At 45.1% G+C, this 18,204-nt stretch overlaps 1 protein-coding gene and 1 long non-coding RNA gene across 5 annotated transcripts in view; one reads left to right on the top strand and one right to left on the bottom strand.

Annotated features, from left to right (window-relative positions):
• Positions 1-6,608, top strand: part of LOC134159536 (myosin-1B-like) — a 32,152-nt gene extending 25,544 nt beyond the window's left edge. Inside the window, exons 26-37 of the mRNA XM_062610590.1 lie at positions 375-493; positions 810-1,006; positions 1,421-1,604; positions 1,692-1,857; positions 2,030-2,154; positions 2,424-2,732; positions 2,883-3,086; positions 3,764-3,889; positions 3,979-4,149; positions 5,705-5,809; positions 5,885-5,980; positions 6,423-6,608. Of these exons, the coding sequence (XP_062466574.1) occupies positions 375-493; positions 810-1,006; positions 1,421-1,604; positions 1,692-1,857; positions 2,030-2,154; positions 2,424-2,732; positions 2,883-3,086; positions 3,764-3,889; positions 3,979-4,149; positions 5,705-5,809; positions 5,885-5,980; positions 6,423-6,593 (1,973 nt within the window). The 3' untranslated portion in view covers positions 6,594-6,608. The remainder of the gene's footprint in view (positions 1-374; positions 494-809; positions 1,007-1,420; positions 1,605-1,691; positions 1,858-2,029; positions 2,155-2,423; positions 2,733-2,882; positions 3,087-3,763; positions 3,890-3,978; positions 4,150-5,704; positions 5,810-5,884; positions 5,981-6,422) is intronic.
• On the bottom strand, positions 291-17,566 carry LOC134159537 (uncharacterized). Of its 4 annotated transcripts, none has more exons than XR_009963176.1 (4): positions 16,771-17,566; positions 5,807-5,935; positions 4,403-4,475; positions 291-475 (listed from the first exon to the last, which is right to left on the bottom strand). It is a non-coding gene; the product is annotated as an uncharacterized LOC134159537 (long non-coding RNA). The 4 variants fall into 4 exon arrangements; XR_009963177.1 differs by lacking the exon at positions 16,771-17,566 and adding an exon at positions 6,314-6,422; XR_009963175.1 differs by lacking the exon at positions 16,771-17,566 and adding an exon at positions 6,118-6,212.
• Positions 17,567-18,204: the final 638 nt, after the last annotated feature.

Genomic DNA, 18,204 nt, shown 5'->3' on the forward strand with positions numbered 1-18,204 from the left:
TTCATCTACTTCATAACCTAGACTTCATCCTTCTTCCCAGAGACATTCAGGACAGGACAGTGATATACCTGAGAACATACACAGTATAGTACTAATTCTGAAAGCTTGAGGCTTGAAGGGACCATGGGACTTAGTGCAAATATACATTAAGACTAGTCAGATATTGGAAAAAGGGCATGATGTATCTCATTTCTTGCCTCCAAGATAAATACTTCAGCATTCTCAGAGCTATGGACAGGTATAAGCAATTAGAATTCCATGGAAGAAATAAAATGTTGTTAAACTCCAAATATTTTTATATGCATTTAATTATCAAGGTTGACACTTTTCAGTAAGTCATAAAAAAGCTCCTTTACTCATCTGACTTCCCTCAGGGGAATACTCACGCCAGGTGGAGGAGAAAGATGCTCAGATTTCTCAGCTGTCAAGAGGCAAGCAGGCTTTCACCCAACAGATTGAGGAGCTCAAGAGGCACCTAGAGGAAGAGATCAAGGTGAGAAAGCTTCACAGTCTTCTCCATTGGATTTCTCCTGTCCAGGAGGGGCTTCAGATACATATGAAATTACAGAATGAACAGGAGGGAGAAAAAAAACACTTGGATAATGCAGTCAGCTGTTCTCATACTAGCTTTGCTCTTCCTTCTCTACTGCCTAGTCATTAAGTCTTCTGCAGATTCCCAGATCTTCCTTTCTCCTTCAGTAGCTTGCCATCATTCCCACAGTAGAACAATCCAGTGCCAATGAATACTTCAGGCAGGAGATTTACCAGGATACTTCCATTCATTGCCATACTAAAATTCTTCCCTACAGGCCAAGAACGCACTGGCCCACGCCTTGCAGGCTGCTCGCCACGACTGTGACTTGCTCCGGGAACAATATGAGGAGGAGCAGGAAGCCAAAGGGGAGCTGCAGCGCACCCTGTCCAAGACCAACAGCGAAGTGGCCCAGTGGAGAACCAAATATGAGACAGACGCTATTCAGCGCATGGAGGAGATGGAGGAGGCCAAGTATGTGGGGAAGTTGGGCAGGGCTGACACTGAGAATGGAAATTTAAGGAGACCACTGTGATATTGTCAGGAAGAAGTCAATGCTCTGCTTTAGGAGGGGTTGGCAGGAAGAGACAAAATATAACTAAGAGCAGGTATGCACGGTGGAAAGCAGACACAGCAAAGATGTTCAGATGAAGAATTGCAGAGACATGCTGATGAGAGTAACAGTGTGAACATTAGAGCATGAATTCCTGCAGCCCAGGATTCAGACATAGAAATACAGTGGCTGGCTGGAAGAGGTCCTACACCTCTGTATAAATGGGGATCACACACAGCCAATTGGGTGCAAGTGCTCCTGCAAAAAACATACAGGCTGCACAACACTGGCTCCCGTTTGCTTCCTCACCTGCACCTGTGCTTACCATCTTCCAGGAAGAAGCTGGCACAGCGCCTGCAGGATGCAGAGGAACATGTTGAAGCTGTCAATGCCAAATGTGCCTCCCTGGAAAAGACAAAGCAGAGGCTGCAGAATGAAGTGGAGGACCTGATGATTGATGTGGAGAGATCAAATGCTGCCTGTGCAGCTCTGGATAAGAAGCAGAAGAACTTTGACAAGGTCTTTCAGGCTCCAGACTGGGGAATCATGGACGGAGCATCCTGTCCTGATTGTCACATCCACACTGACACCCCCATTTCTCTTCAGATCCTGGCAGAATGGAAGCAGAAGTATGAGGAAACACAGGCTGAGCTGGAAGCCTCCCAGAAGGAGGCCCGCTCTCTCAGCACGGAGCTGTTTAAGATGAAGAATGCCTATGAGGAGTCCTTGGACCACCTGGAAACGCTGAAGCGCGAGAACAAGAACTTGCAGCGTAAGTGCCTGGCCCTCTGCTCCTGGCAGGGCTTTCTCAGCACCCACCAGTACCCACCGCTTCACATGGGTCTGTGCCTGCACGTGGGGAAAGGTGCCTGTCACGTTGGTGTGTGAGGGCCCTTCCCATTCTGCTCTGTGCCCGACCATGCCATTGGTCCTTGTTCCCACAGAGGAGATTTCTGACCTCACGGAGCAGATTGCCGAGGGAGGAAAAGCGATTCATGAGCTGGAGAAAATCAAGAAGCAGATTGAGCAGGAGAAATCTGAGCTCCAAGCCTCACTGGAGGAAGCTGAGGTACAGCCTTCTGTTCTTAATTGTTCACTTATCATTTAGCACTCACAGTTTAGCAACCTCAGATATGATTTATGAAATGATATGCACAGAGCATATACCATGTACAGGAAAGAGGAAATTTTGGACATCATTAAATCTTTGGGTACACAGAAATCTTTCCTGCAGTCTCAGACCTCATGCTATACATTATTCTTCAAGAGAATAGTTCATGTAAAGTGACTGACAGTGGTATTTACACAATTAACCAATATTAACTTCTTTTTTTTCAGGCTTCCCTGGAACATGAAGAGGGGAAGATCCTGCGCCTCCAACTTGAGCTCAACCAGGTCAAGTCTGAGATTGACAGGAAAATAGCAGGGAAAGATGAGGAGATTGAACAGATGAAAAGAAACCACCTCAAAGTTGTAGAGTCCATGCAGAGCAGCCTGGATGCTGAGATCAGGAGCAGGAATGAAGCCCTGCGTCTGAAGAAGAAGATGGAGGGAGATCTGAATGAAATGGAGATCCAGCTCAGCCATGCCAATCGCCAGGCTGCCGAGGCACAAAAGAACCTGAGAAACACACAGGGAGTCCTCAAGGTATGGTACAACAAAACTGGTACTCACTGGTTAATGAATAATATAAACATTTCCCTGTTGTACAATTCTATCAGATCTATAATGAAGTGAAAACAGGAAAAGGAAAAAGAGGAAAATGTACTTCACAGTCCTTCTTGTCTTCCTTTCCAGGATACCCAGCTTCAACTGGATGATGCTCTCAGGGCACAGGAGGACCTGAAGGAGCAGGTGGCCATGGTGGAACGCAGAGCAAACCTGTTGCAGGCTGAAGTTGAGGAGCTACGGGCAGCTCTGGCACAGACAGAGCGGACAAGAAAAGTGGCTGAGCAGGAACTGATGGATGCAAGTGAGAGAGTTCAGCTCCTCCATACCCAGGTCAGTGTAGAAATATATTTAGTATCTATACCTTTTCTCCATACAGATAACTGAAGACTGACTGAACTATAACACTAGTAAAATACACTGCAATTTTCACACTATTTTGTGGATAACAAATATTAAGTGTGATTTTTCTTCAGGTGCAGATACAAATTTCACTAGACTACAGTGCAGATACCTTAAAAGTAGTAAATTTTAGAGAGATATGTGAGGTTCTTACCTTACAACTCAATTGAGTTTAACAGGTTTCAGGTTTACTTTTGAGACTGTAAAGTCAAAGTTAGGTTGATCATTAACAGAACAGGAATACACTAATACAGTTACTGACATCATTTAACAATGTCATTATAAGCATTGTGTATCACCATTTAAAACTTTTACTGCCACAAGATTGAAAACTGTAAAGAAATATTACATCTTTTATCTTTATAAGTCTAAATTCCTTCTCTATTGACTGAAAAATTTTGAGGAAAGACTTTATGGAGGATGTTCTTGAAATAAGGAAGCACATCACAGCTGAGAAACTAACAGCTGCCACAGCAGATCCTTTAGAACAGAATAACATGTGACCTGATGGGGCAATTTACATTACAAAAAAAATATTTATGCAATATTCTTGATATAATATCACAAGGTAACAAAAAGAAAATGGTCATGTTGATGCTCTTCAACAGAACACCAGCTTGATCAACACCAAGAAGAAGCTGGAAGCAGACATTGCCCAAATTCAGGGTGAGATGGAGGATACTGTCCAGGAGGCCCACAATGCTGAAGAGAAGGCCAAGAAGGCCATCACAGATGTGAGTTGGGGGTTCTTTTCATTACTGATGATAGATGGATTCTCCCCGTCTCCAGCCCCAAAATGGCTTTGACCCTTTGCTCTCCTCAGGCGGCCATGATGGCAGAAGAGCTGAAGAAGGAGCAGGACACCAGCGCCCACCTGGAGAGGATGAAGAAGAACCTGGACCAGGCAGTGAAGGACCTGCAGCACCGTCTGGATGAGGCTGAGCAGTTGGCACTGAAGGGTGGAAAGAAGCAACTCCAGAAACTAGAGGCGAGGGTACGGTGAAGAGTAGGGTAGACTAAGGTCAATTTCCTGAGTGAGCCCTTGGTTGTTTGAACTTCTTAGAAAGGTTACAACAGGAAAGGGCCCAGGTACCTCCAAGCAGATTTGATTAGAGTTACTTTGAGCAGTCAAACACTGCACAGTGGGTGAGCAACTTAAGAACGACTTCATAAAAACTGAGTGGTCAAATATGGCAGATGAACATCAGGACAGGCATATAGGGAAAATAACTTAAAACATGCTTAACCTGTGGATAAACTTGGATCTGGCAATTGCAGCTCAGCCAGGAGATCTCAGTCTTATCCGTGACAGGCCTCAAACTTTTTGTTCAATGTGCAGTAGAGACAAAACCAGAAAAGAGAAAATAAAATTGGCTTCAATAGGAAAGGCAGAGAACAAGACAGAGAGCATCACTTGCCACTATATTAAATACATAATGTGCAGTCCTGTTCTCTGCTACTCAAGGACCTGACAGAGAAGCATCCAGGGAATGGCAGCTGAGTGGGTTGAGCCTTATGACGAGAGACAAACAAGGCTAGAACTCTTCTGTTTGGAGAGGAGATGGCTGAGGGGGGATGCTATGAGAGTTTACAGAATCCTGTCAGCAGGGACCAAGATGTATTCTGAATGGTTTTCACCAAAACATGCAATATCAGAAGTAAGGACACATGATGCAGATCAGGACATCTTCACCTGGAGATCAATTTAAAATAAATAAAAGGAAGTACTTTACAGAATGGGCAGCAAAATTCTGGAACCTGCTGCATGGGAGGCTGTAGAGAGAGTGGGCAGAAGGTTCAAAACGGGATTAGAAATCAGCAGGTTTATAGACATACTTAAGAGAACAGGCATAGAGATGCCACTTTACAATACCAATCTAACGACTGTGGAAGCTGTGGAAGTGTGAGGGGAGTAGATAGCAGTCAGGTTTTCAGGCTGTCCCTCAATAGTCCCCCTGCTGCCACTCTCAGAGGCAGAGCATTGGGCTAGATAGACCATTTGCCTGACCTGCCTGTTGCCCTTCTTAACTGCTCCAAAATATAGTACAACAGACTGGGAATTAGGCACTCTTGGCTTTGAAAGGAAGTATCCACACAGAAGTAAAAACTTTGATGTCCACATTTGACTCATACACTACAGAAGAGGCACGGAGCTGTGGGAGCTTGTTAAGGACTATTCATGAGGATAAGCTGGACTGAAAAGATTAAAATTAAATAGATTTTCCCCATTTACCTGGTGAACATTGACACTTCCCTGTTTCAGTTTCCTCTTTTCTGGCAGATTCAAGTGAACTTTGATTATAAATGTCAAAGGTATGCACAGCAAAGTTCCTTCTATAAATAACTATGGATTCACACTCTATGTCACTACTAATACAGAATGGTGAGCAGTTTTTAGCTAGTCTGGCCCCAAGGACCAGCTCCAGGAAACTGCCCTGCATTGGCACTTTCTCTACATAGTCCACAGAACCTTGTTTCCCAGGTTCCTACAGCAGGATCAGCAACCATTCCTGGCAGCTTGCTGTCTTCACCATGGTACTGTGTTTCAGGTCAGTGAGTTAGAAAACGAGCTTGATGCTGAGCAGAAACGAGGAACTGAGTCCCTGAAAAGTGCTCACAAATATGAACGAAGGCTGAAGGAGCTCACTTACCAGGTAATTCAAATCCTCTGCCCCCTTATGTGCATCACTTCTGTGATCTGAAGCCAATGTGATTTTCACTTCCCACAGTCTGAGGAGGATAAGAAAAATATTCTCCGGCTCCAGGACCTGGTGGACAAGCTGCAGTTAAAAGTGAAAGCATACAAGAAACAGGCTGAGGAAGCTGTGAGTGCCAGACTCTTCCTAAATCTTTGTGGGCTCTGGGTGGAGATTTCCAAAAGGCCTGGGCTCCCAATTCATTCAAATAACTGACTACTCAGTTGACACGGTGGCAATGGCCACTGCCTTAGGATATTCCTCACCTCATAAAAACTTAGGGCTCACAACTGAACAGGCACAGCTGTAATTACCCTGGAGTTGTTGCACTTTTGGAGCCACACTAGCCAACTTTCCCACCTGGAACTGATCAGGACTAAATGTTCTGACCCCAGCTGAGTGCTCATGCTGTTGACAGCACTAGATAGAAATTCACGGAGTGCTGGCAGGGCAAGGATGTACTTTTGAAGTAGGGGATGTTATTGGGGTGCAGCCATAAGGTGTTCAGTTAATGATAACAGAGCAATGTCACTTTGTGTCCATGTCACTGATGGCGCTGCATGACTTCCAGGAAGAACAGGCAAATGCTGTTCTCTCACGATATCGCAAGACCCAGCACGAGCTGGAAGGGGCTGAAGAACGAGCTGATATTGCTGAATGTCAGGTTAACAAGTTACGAGCCAAAAATCGTGAAGGACAGGTGAGTTGGAGGGCTGCAGAGGAGGGCCGCAAAGATCTCTGACCAAACACCTCCAGGCACAGCTCTACTCCTTCCACTCTTGCACTAGTTTCCTCTTAAAAGAAAGCCAGAAATGGGCTCTTATTCAAAACCAGTGTGGTTTGACAGTCCCTTTGGTGCCTCCCGAAAGACTGACCACATATGATCAACTCTAAGAGTCCAGGTCTTTTCAGCACAATTAAGAGATACTGGTTCTTTGCCAGTAATACAGCAGAACATTTGCAATAGCCACAGGCTAAGATGCAACTGATGCAACCCAACCAATGATCCAATTGCTCAAATAATCTCTATATTATCTTCCTTTTTCTTTTTTTTTCTTTTAGAAATCAGAGAAATGATATCCCTGACCAGAGCTGCAGCAGGCTCTGTGCTGACTTCTGTGGATCTAAGAAGAGATATTATTTGCTTCATGTAATTCATTAGGTGTTAGTTTCATGGTTATAATACAGGTATTATGTTATAATAGTTATACGTAATAATAATAACCATTTGCCTGGTCATATTTAACCAACCCTAAATAGGTGTAGAAAATAAAAAGAAACCTAGGTGATGCCTCAATTTATCGTGAGATTGACAGTGTTTGTGAACGGAAGTAGCAGGTACGGCAGTGGTTACCAAAGTCCAAGGTATGTCCTAGCAGGAAGCATTCCCAGGGCAATGGGAACACACTGCTCAGTTATTCTCCACAGTTTCAACTTTCATGCCTGAGAGAAGCAAAGAGTTAAATCAGGAAACTACAGAACAGATCTCTCCACAATACCTGTGACTTGAACTGCCCGGTTCTTCCGCCTTTGCATCCACGGAGAGAGTGTCTCCTCCAGACAGCCCATGTGTGGAGGGCTCTGCCACGAGCGGAAGGAACGGCTGGGGATGCGCAGCCCACACCGCCTGCGTGTGTGCTGCAAGGGCGGGAAGAGGGCATCCGCTCCGGAGTGTGCGCGGGGATCTGCTCCCTGCGGGACGGGGGGAATATGGGGAGGAATCCGCCCCGTGCAGGGGGGGTGTGGAGGGGCTCTGCTCCATGCGGGGAGGGGGTGAACCCGTTCAGCCCCGCACTCCCCCAGCGGCCTTGGCCGCGCCTGGCGCTCGAGTCCTGCAGCGCTCGGGCCGGGGCCACCCGCAGCCAGCGGAAGCCCTGCGCAGGATGCGCCGGCAGGGGGCGCTGCAGTGCTGTGGTGGGGCCGGCTGCGGGCGAGGTCCGCGACATGGCGCGGGACGGGGATGGGAGGCCTGGAGGAGCGGAGGGCACCGCGGGGCCATGGCCGAGCCCTCCCCCGTCATAGAATCACAGAACGGTTTGTGTTGGAAGGGACATTAAAGCTCATACAGTTCCAGCCCTTCCACTAGAGCAGCTTGCTCCAAGCCCCGTCAAACCTGGCGTTGAGCACTGCCAGCGATGGGGCAGCCACAGCTTCTCTGGGCACCCTGTGCCAGTGCCTCAGCACCCTCACAGGGAAGAGCTGCCTAATACCTAACCTGAACTTACCCTGCTTCAGTCTGAACCCATCACCCCTTGTCTTATCACTCCAGTCCCTGATGAAGAGTCCCTCTCCAGCATCCTTGTAGCTCCCTTCAGACACTGGAAGCTGCTCCGATGTCTCCATGCAGCTTCTCTCCTCCAGACTGAACAGCCCCAACGTTCTCACCCTGTCTTCATGTGAGACTTGCTTCAGTCTGTGATCATCCCTGTGGCCTCCTCTGGACTTGCTCCAGCAGCTCCATGTCCTTGTTACATTGGAGACACCAGAACTGCACAGAGTGCTGCAAGTAGGGTCTTACGAGAGCAGAGTAGAGGGCAGAGTCCCAGGAGCCCACCGGGGGAGGCCCTGTTCTGGTAAGCTCTCTGTCAGCTCCAGGCTTCTCCCCTCTGAGACACCAGCCAGGGTTTGGGCTCTAACCCTCAAGCACCCCTGCGAGGCCCTGTGCCTGGGAGCCCTCCCTGCTGTGCCGGGGCCTCCCTCAAGCAACAAGGGGAGTGCATGCTCTGGCTGCATTGCTCAGCATGGGGCTCTACTGAGCTGCTCATCACTAAGTGAAAAAAATGACTTTTTCTGAAAAGCAAAACTACTGTGGAACACATTAACGGCTTCAGATTTTTCATCTTACAATGACTGGATGCTTGCTGTCTGCAGGGGCTGGCCTTTGCCAGGTGTTCATGTGCAGCTAGGCTCTCCAGGTGACAGTATGTGCCTCTGGCCGTTCTCCTCAGTCTCATGTTTGTCTTCAATGAGGATGGTGAAACACTGGAATAGGTTGCACAGAGAGCTGGTGGATGACATTCAAGGCCAGGCTGGATGTGGTTCTGAGCAACCTGATCCAGTTGCAGATGTCCCTGCTCATTGCAGGGGGGTTGGACTGGATGAGCTTTGAAGGTCCCTTCCAAACAAAATTATTCTGTGATTCTATGATTCAGGCACAAGTGCCATCCTCATGCACCAGCAGCTCACCCTGCCAAGATTCCTGCCTCCTCCAGTGTACACACAGCACTCTATGGCCTGCTGTTCACATCCCCTCAATGCCTCTTCCTTCCATGTCATTCCATTCTCTTGTGTGTTCATCTGCATCAGTTGTTCTGGTACCTTGTGTTCCGGATTTCTTTCATTATCCTCTTGTGTTTTATACCCTGTCATCACTGCTGGCTGTAACCCATGTGCCTCCTGACTGGTCATCCTGCTGTTTGCATTCAGGGTCCTTTGTGCCAGTCACAGCTCTGATGTTTTGCCCGCTAATGCCCCATCAGATGGTGATCTGCCATCACTGCCTGTCAAACTGACAAAAAGAATTTTATTGTTGCTTTATCCTTGCTCCATGGCTACCTGCCATCACTGGCTCTAGCTTGCGTGTTCTTCACCATGGCATTTTCTGTTGTCAGAGATGGATATGGACAGCTCTTTCACAAACACAGCAGTCCATGACTTGAACTGCCATTGTGTCCAACCCCCTCAAACTGGCAGGTCCTGCCCACACTTGCACATGACGATAGAGTTTTCATTGCACAGCTGCGCACATTAGGACCACGTCTGCCCCAGCCAAAAAACAGTGCTGTGATAAGCACAATACTAGCAGATCAGTAGATTAGCAGGGTTTACCCTTTTGTTAAGCACAAACCTGTTCTCAATACTCTTATTTATCCATAAAGGAAGAAAAACTGAAACAATGAGAGACACCTCCTGCACAGCAGTGTTGCTGTGCAGGTTTGGAAAGCTATTTTTTCTTTATATGATGATAGCTGCAAACATATTTATGAAGCTGAAAGAAAAACCTTTGTCTGAAAATTTGTTTGCACTCTCAGAAGCTTCTAGATGTGCTTTGTAGTTGCCATGAGATCTATAGAGCCCTCAGAGTCCTTTGCTTGTCCCAGTATATGAGGAAGGGAGAGGCACTGGAATGACCAGATGCACGTGCGCTACGCACGAACCAGCACTGGCTTTTTCTTGGCATGCTGGCCAGCAGTAGGAAGTGCCATTTTGTGTGATCACCTCTCTACAGGAATATTTCATTAAAGCACCCTGTTATGTGTTTAGAACATATATTAGCATCACTGGCTTCTTTTTGTGACTACAGAACATGTCACCTTGCTCACTGGAGACAGCTCTGGGAGAGACGCAGAAGGAACAGGGTGAAGGTTAAAGAGTAAGTCTAAATCTATGCTACTTGCCATCTCTGCCCAGGGGCAAAGTGATGGCAGGCCCAATCTGATGGTTTGAACAATGCTCAGACAAAGGCTTAAACTGCTTTTAGGCTGATGGATGGAAAAACAGCCAAATCCCAACAACAATAAAAACACTCCATGCCTTTAACTTAGCTATAATTGTGAAAACAACAGCAAACATCCACATCATCTGCTCTTCAAAAACTGCTCACTGTTCAGCTAAGTGTCTCCATAGAGAGACTGAGAAGACAGGAGAGAGGCATTGAGACTCCAGAGACTGGCAAGAACTTGAACACAGGTCTGTGCCAAGCAGTTCCAGTGGGAAACTTGAGATTTTGGAGTTCTGTATCTATCTGCTTAGTTCTTGCCACTGAATTTGTAAGATATGCAGGTGCCTATTAGCATTCTGAAGAGCAGTAGACAGTTTCTGGAAAATACGAAAGGGGAAATAAAATATTCCCCTAAAAAAAACTCTTGCAGCCCTTGCAGAAAGCTGCAAGAAAATTGAAATAAGAACAAGAAATATACTATTTTTGCTTTGATTGAACCAGAGGTAGTGTGAGATATACTTAAAAAATAAAAAAGGACAGACTCTTTAATTTAGAGATAATAAATAATAATTAATAATAAATAAATACGTTCATTAAGATAACAGGAGCTGTGTCGTACCTCAGTGTATACCAAGAATAACTTACTCGTTTGCCTGTCTGTGAAGTCAGAAGAAGGATTCAAATACTGATTGAAAAACACACCATGAACACACAGAGCTCATCCCTTCTAGGCATGGTGCCTGCTCCTCCTTTGAGGTCCTGGGGGAATGGATGGAAGTGGGAATCATTCCAGTGGCCTACAAGATTCTCTTTCAAGCCTGCACAGCCTTTTATAGGAAAAGGATAAATTGTGCTGAGAGTTGCAGCCCCTTTGCTTATGTCTGTGACCAACATCAGACCTTGTACAGCTGTAAAAACGTTTTCCAGAAAACTGAGATTTCTCAGGTATGAAACTGGGCTCCCATGTGCCACCATTGCTCCTTACTCATATTAGCAGACAGACCAAGCACAGGAGGACTTGGAGTTTGACTCTTTTTAATCACGTGATAAATTTGGCCTTATTCACATCATACATTTGTTTTAATTCTATGAAATAATAAAACTTCTTTATATTTTCAATCAACTCCATGCATTAGTGTAGAACAGAGATTGACTGCTAGGGTGCAGCCCTGCAGAAGAAGCCTTGGGGTTCTGGTGGAAAACAAGTTGGACGTGTCAGCAATGCCTCCTGCAGTAAGAAAGATAAACAGCCATGGGACTGCATTAGTAAGCAGCCAGAAACCTGCTGGAGGGATGTGGTTATTCCCCTCTGGCTGGCACTGGTGAAGCTGCATCTCCAATACTGTGTTCGGTTTTGGGACACACAGACCCCCAATTGTATGCTGACATACTGGAGAGGATCCAACAAAAGCTCCTGATACCGGTCCGGCACAGACAGAGCACATGTCACATGAGGAGATGCGAAGGGAATTAGGTTCATTTGGCCTGGAGAAGAGAAGGTTAGCATGGGAGCTAACTGCAGACTAACACTGCTGAAAAAGGGATTGTGAATTAAGATGCATCCAAGCTTTTCCTGCAAGTGCACAGTGAACAGACAAGAGGCAATGCTGCAAACCATGGAAGATCCGTTTCAACACATTATTTACCATGAGAGTGCTGCAGCCCTGGGCCAGGCTGCCTAGAGGGGTGGTGGAATCAACCTGCTCTAGGCAGCCCAGTTGGGAACAGATCACCTCCAGGGCTCCCTTCCAGCCTCAAGTGCTCTGTGATTCTGATCTTAGCTGTTGATTTTAACATTCTGTCCAGTTTCAGCCACCCAGCTTCAATCATATTCACAGGAAGATGTTTCCTTTCATGTGGTAGCACCTCTGACCCTTGTTTATCATCTAACATCCTAGAGAAATTGTAAAATATGACAATAAAAGTTCTAATTAAAATTCTAACCCAACTGAAAAATTGTATTTATTTTGTTCATGGTTTCTGGGTATCATTTACATATCTGGAGTTGACTTATGATTGCATTTATATGTCATAGGATATGTCACTATTTGTTTTAAGCTTTCTTGATCATCTTAATCTGCATCCTTAGACTATTACCTCTCTGGGGCAGTGGAGAACAGGAGAACCCTGCAACCTTTTCTTTCCACAGTATTGGACAAGGTGCCACAAATCAGAACCTTCCCCACTAGCCAGAGAGGCTCATTTGATTTTCAGAAACTCTTCCTTTCGCACTCACTCTGCCCACAGGAGACTTTCTGATAAAATCTGGGTATTTCCTTTCCTTCAGCTATTTCTAAACCTTGCTAGATGCATGAAGTGAAGATAGCTGTGATTTTTTGATTCCAATATGAATCACTGCCCCAGATAGTCCCTATGACCAACTTCACGGTGTTTTGGGGAGCTCCAGCTCCAGGCACAGCTTGCAGGGTGCCAGGAACTGCACCCACTGCAGTTGGCAGAGATGCAGAGTAGCCTGCAAATAAAAGGGAAAGGGCTGGAGACAGTCATCTGTGGGGGCTGAGAAGAATGTAGGAAGTGGAAGTGTCACTAGGTGGATCCTCATTGAGAAATGGAGTGAAGAAAAATTTGGCCACAGTGAGCAGTGCTGTGCTGGGTCTTTGTCAGAAGCAAGTGGTGGACTTGCAGCACCCACTCGCAGAGACAGCTTACTGCCAACCTGCTGTTTGTAAATATGTGTCAGCAACAGCAGGTTTTAAAGATTAAAGCTGTCAAGGGAAACCTAATGCTGAGTTTCCAAGACTTTATGGGATTGAATCCTCATCTTTAACACTACTCAGGATGAACATAGTTCTTGCCTAATTCTTAGAGACTTTCCTGTATGAGTCATTGTTCACAAGAGAATAGCAGCTTTATACACAGATGGTTGCAGAACAGAGACACCATTGAGAGGAAAACACTGAGGCATCTATGTCCTACAGATACAGGCATACACATATACACAGATCAACAAATTCATCCACAGAAAGCAGTCAGTCCTGCTCAGTGTGCTCAGGCAGAATCTCTGCTCTTTCATGACATAAGAAATCCCTGATGGAATTCAAGTAATGAGCAATTCATGCTGAAGAGGGAAGCTTAGTGTCAGTGAAATATCAATGTCCAAACTAGCACACCCAGAGGGAGTTTGGCTGGAGGACTGCTTTGCTGGACTGTTCTTCTTAGCTGGCCAGAAGCCCGGTTCTCCATGGGATCAAAAGAAAAGATCAGATGCTCTGGGACCCAGCAAGCTGTTGTAGATGATCTGGCAAGTCCAGACCACACCATTAAGACTGATGCTAAGCCAGAGGGAAGGAGGTTTGAAGGAAGTTTAGGTGCTTTCATCACAGTCCTCTAGGCAATTTTTCCTGCTTTTCCAATGCCTCTCCATGTGATCTTGGACACCTTAAAGTAGGTGATTCATGCAGGCTCATGCCCACATCTCCAGATGCAGGTAACTTTCAGTTCAGTGGCTCAGGTTTGGACGTCAGTGCCACTATAACAGTGGAAAGGTCACCGTGGGTGGGTTCTGCCTGTGACTGTGCACCAGCATTGCCTCAGAAGAAACAGGCAAAGGACAGGCTTGCAAATATAGTGCCTGCACTGGAAACTTGCTACAGAATTTTATGGATACCAAAAGTTTGCATGGGCTCAAAAATATAATTGCCCTAAGTAATGGCAATGAGCTATTAAATACATGATACTACCCCTAACTTGGGAAGACCTGAGCTATCATTTGCTGGGAATCGAGAGGCTATTCCGCAGAAATACTTCTTTGCACCTGTGCTTTTCCCTAGACTTCTGCTATTAGATAATAAACCAGATAGACTGATGTCCTGATCCAGAACTGTCTTATGTTGTTGTATAACACTTAAAAGTTGAGACCCAAATGACCACAGCTTGCCTGTTACTGATACTGAAAGTGTATGATTTATAGATAATGCCTTTCTTCCTTTCCATGACTTTTCCACTTAGCATGAAATAGTTAAACATTCAATAAATAACATTGTGTGACCTAGTGCTTATGGAGCTGTAGAAAGAGAAGGCTGCTGCTTGGAGCTGCAGAGAAGGCAAGGCAACACCATTTCAAGCAAGGGGTTTGTGACAGCTGGCTGCTGTTGACACCTAACTCTAAGGGAAAGACTCAGAATTGTGATTCACATTTGTATGACCAAACATGTGCCTGTCATGTAACAGGGTGGGACCTGCCCTGTCTCTCAATGGGAAACATGTTGACTGGAAGCAGAATGATGTTATCGGAACAGTTTGTTGTTCTCAGCCTGCTTCCAAGAAAGGAAGTGAATGGAAGCAGTCAGCTTTCCAGGTGAATTATCCTGGCAGGCAAATCCAGTTTAGTCTCAGGTGAATCATCACAAACTGTTTGTTCACATAATATTACTGTCCATTTATAGACTCAGACTATGTTTGTTCATGTCTGACTCTAAAATAGTAGGTACAGCTCTGAGCACTGTTAACAACAAAGATGACTAAACCTACCCTGGAACATCACTAAGTTTTACAATGGCCATAATAAGGCAGGACACTGCACATCTGATCTTATGAAAATAATTCTGAAAAGAATTGACCTTGTACAAGAGGAGTTCCAAGGTCACTGGAGCCACAAGAAACACTGATAAAGGCAGAAATCAAAGGTAAAGCCATTCTGTATCATGAAGTGCATTTTTTAATTGTGTTTGAATCACATATTTGGTCATATGAGCATGACTCATAACTCTGAGTCCTCTTCTTGGAATGTTTGAGGTCCTGGATGCCTAAATTTCCAACTGTGATACTCAAGAATATCTGGCTTAGGAAATCCCTAAACTGCAGCCTGGTGGACGATGGAAGAGCACTGCTATGTGTTGTCCTGCTCTTTCACTCCATCCTATGCATTCTTTTTGAGTTTCTGCCAGAAAGAAGACTGTAGACTAGATGAAATATTGTTCTGAGGTCCTGTATCTGTTCTTATATCGCGGCTGTTCAAAGCACTGAGAATGACCCCTTCCATCAAAAGCTATGGATTTTAAGCTTTTAACAACTGGAACTATCTTTTGTGTACAGGCTCAGAGCATTTCCTCTCCAACAACAGAACTGATTTCTGCTAGTCATTTAGACTTCAAAGGTCATTTAAAGATCCAGAGCTACATGTGGTTTCTTTTTAGTCTCTTTCGGCCCTGGTTCTTGGCCTCAGGAGATCTCCTGGTGTTGCTGTGTCTTGCAAACAGGTATGGCAAATCAATTATTCATGTGAATCCCCAGTCCATCAGGACTAAAAAGCTGTCCCATGTACCTGTGCAAACCCTTTCTCGTTTTGAGCTCCGCAGGATCTTTTCAGTGAAGACAGCAGGAGTCATTTAGCTCTTTGCCATGGGCTGGACAGATTGTCAGATGTTGCTTTAAACAAACAAAACATCGACCATGTTGCTTCTACAACTGTTGGGTGTGAACTTTCTTCTGTTACTCCCAAATTGGTTTTAGGTCCCTCTTCAGGGAATATGCCTACCTATACAGGGCTTGTTTTAGTGGTGTCGTTTTAAGTTCCAGGCACAATCTGTAAAATCATGGAATAAATTCTCTCTGACTGGATGATCATAACTGGGGCTCTCTGCAGTGCTACGTGAAGTTGGTTCCTCTCATTGACAGATAGCATTTTGGTGACACTAAGGTTTGTTAAAAAGTTAGATGTCCAAGGCTGAGGTCTTCACCTTAGACTGTTTGGTGGCAGACAGGGAGAAGAAGATCCTTTCAAGGTGAGATTTATCTCACCCTAACACAGATTATGTTCGTGTGGCACTGATTTTAGCATTACTTTCTCATTGCTAAGTAGAATACCCTCCTAGAACAGACGACAGAGTGAATATGACAGTTCTGATGGCTCAGGAAATAAAATCAGGGAAATCTTGCAGCCAAAGGGATTGTTTGATCACTCACTCAGACCTGCTGAGTACTGGCCAGAGAACACCTGCATCCAGCCAAGCTGGAACAGATGACAGATAAAAAGGCTGAGACTGGAAGCTGACTAATTCATTCCAATACCTTGAAGTTGCAAATCTGCATGTTTCTGGGATGGCTTTTATATCTTCCATCTAGTGACTCTGGCTGTGATTATCTTATGCTAGATAAAAAAGCTTTTTATGCTCAGAAATAACTTTCTTCATAGACAGTAAGCATGACACCCTTTAACATCCTTTACAACAAAGACAATACATGATGCAGGAGCAAACATAGGTCTAAGCCTTTGATAAAAGCTCTCCATGCAAGGAGTAAAGTCATTTTGCAAGTGGAGGAGAAGGACCAGACATATCTCAAGAGAAACTAAGCATGTAATTATCTGCACAATGAAATAAGGATTACTTACGGGGATTACTTCAAAGTTGTGTACTTCCAGTGACAGAAAGGGATCCTCTGATATGTATGGAGCCCTTCTGTTGTAAACTGGATGGTCATACACAAGCTGTGGAATAAGAATGAAGCTAGTGCTTACCTTTGGGCTTGCCTGCTGAGAAGCTGAAGCTTGTAATTGCTTCAGGAAGTAGACAGCCCTCAGACTAAAACCCTGCTAGAGGCTTTGTCATCGAGAAAGTTAACACAAAGATGGACAGAATCTTGCAAAAATATCAGAAAGGGAGATAAAGAGAAAGCAGAACAAGTTGGGAGTATAAAAATAGCAGAGGAAGAAACCATCAGAGAACAAAGCTAAGAAAAAAAAGTATTCTGTCATCATTAACCATAAGAAAAGATGACTAAAATATATTGTTGTCCATGAAAGCTCTAAACTATATGGAGCTGTGTTCCATCACAGGGGAAGCTGGGTTTGTATATGCTGAAGAAAAATATGGGTTTTTTTGTTCCATTTCAGCTCTTGCCATTTATAAAGAGCATTGTTAGACAATACTGCTGATAGATGTACCTGGATGTGTGCCATGATACCAGGTCTGTTGCTGTTTGCCAAGCAAAGCACAGCTGGTGTGATAATAACACATAATGGATCATAGTTCAATAGTTATCAGCTTAAATGCTTAGCAAAAGGGGATGATTTTAAGCAATTTTCCACAAATTCAGAGAGCCAGAAATAGAACTGAGGAAAGTAGTCTAAGGGTTGTTGAAAGAATCCTGACAAAATCCCAGAAGGGTTCAGTTCAGATCCCTGCTTGGCCTGTCTAAACGAAGGACAGCTACATTGAAAGTCACCTCCTGAAATGTTCACGAGAAAGGCTACGTTCAAGCTACCTGACTGCTGACTTTAAAGAAAAAGGCATTGCAAATTTGTAAAACTCCATGAAAAGAGAGAGAAAAAAATACCCTAACAGTGTCCTGTGCAGCCCCAGGCCAGGAGACACACACGGTGCTACATTATGGGCACCAAAGGTGGCTGTTCTGAACTTGCTCCTGTCTACTGATTGCAAAGCAATCACGAATCAAAAGGAGAAATGGGACACCCTTCCTCCATGAAAAAAAAAGGTGGAAAAGGAACAGGGATCTTAGAACAGGCCATACAGGCGTTAGTGGTCAGAAGGGGTCTGTGAAGCTCACAGCAAAACACCACAAATTGTGCAAAAGTTGGACTGGCTCACAGAAGCACCTGCTTCTTTTCCACTGGAACAGAAGCTAGAATTATAGAATCACAGAATGGTTTGGGTTGGAAGGGTCATTAAAGCTCATCCAGTTGGAACCCCCTGCCACAGGCAGGGACACCTTCCACTAGAGCAGCTTGCTCCAAGTCCCATCCAACCTTGTTCAAGTGGCCTTGAACACTGCCAGGGATGGGGCAGCCACAGCTTCTGTGGGCACCCAGTGCCAGTGCCTCAGCACCCGCACAGGGAAGAACTTCTGCCTTATATCTAACCAGAACTTCCCCTGTTTCAGTTTAAACTTGTTTCCCCTTGTCCTGTCGCTGCAGTCCTTATAAAGAGTCCCT

Source organism: Pezoporus occidentalis, unplaced genomic scaffold, assembly GCF_034315485.1.
Source record: "Pezoporus occidentalis ecotype Australia unplaced genomic scaffold, CSIRO_AGI_Poc_V1 ctg148, whole genome shotgun sequence".
In the NCBI taxonomy this organism is placed as follows: domain Eukaryota; kingdom Metazoa; phylum Chordata; class Aves; order Psittaciformes; family Psittacidae; genus Pezoporus; species Pezoporus occidentalis.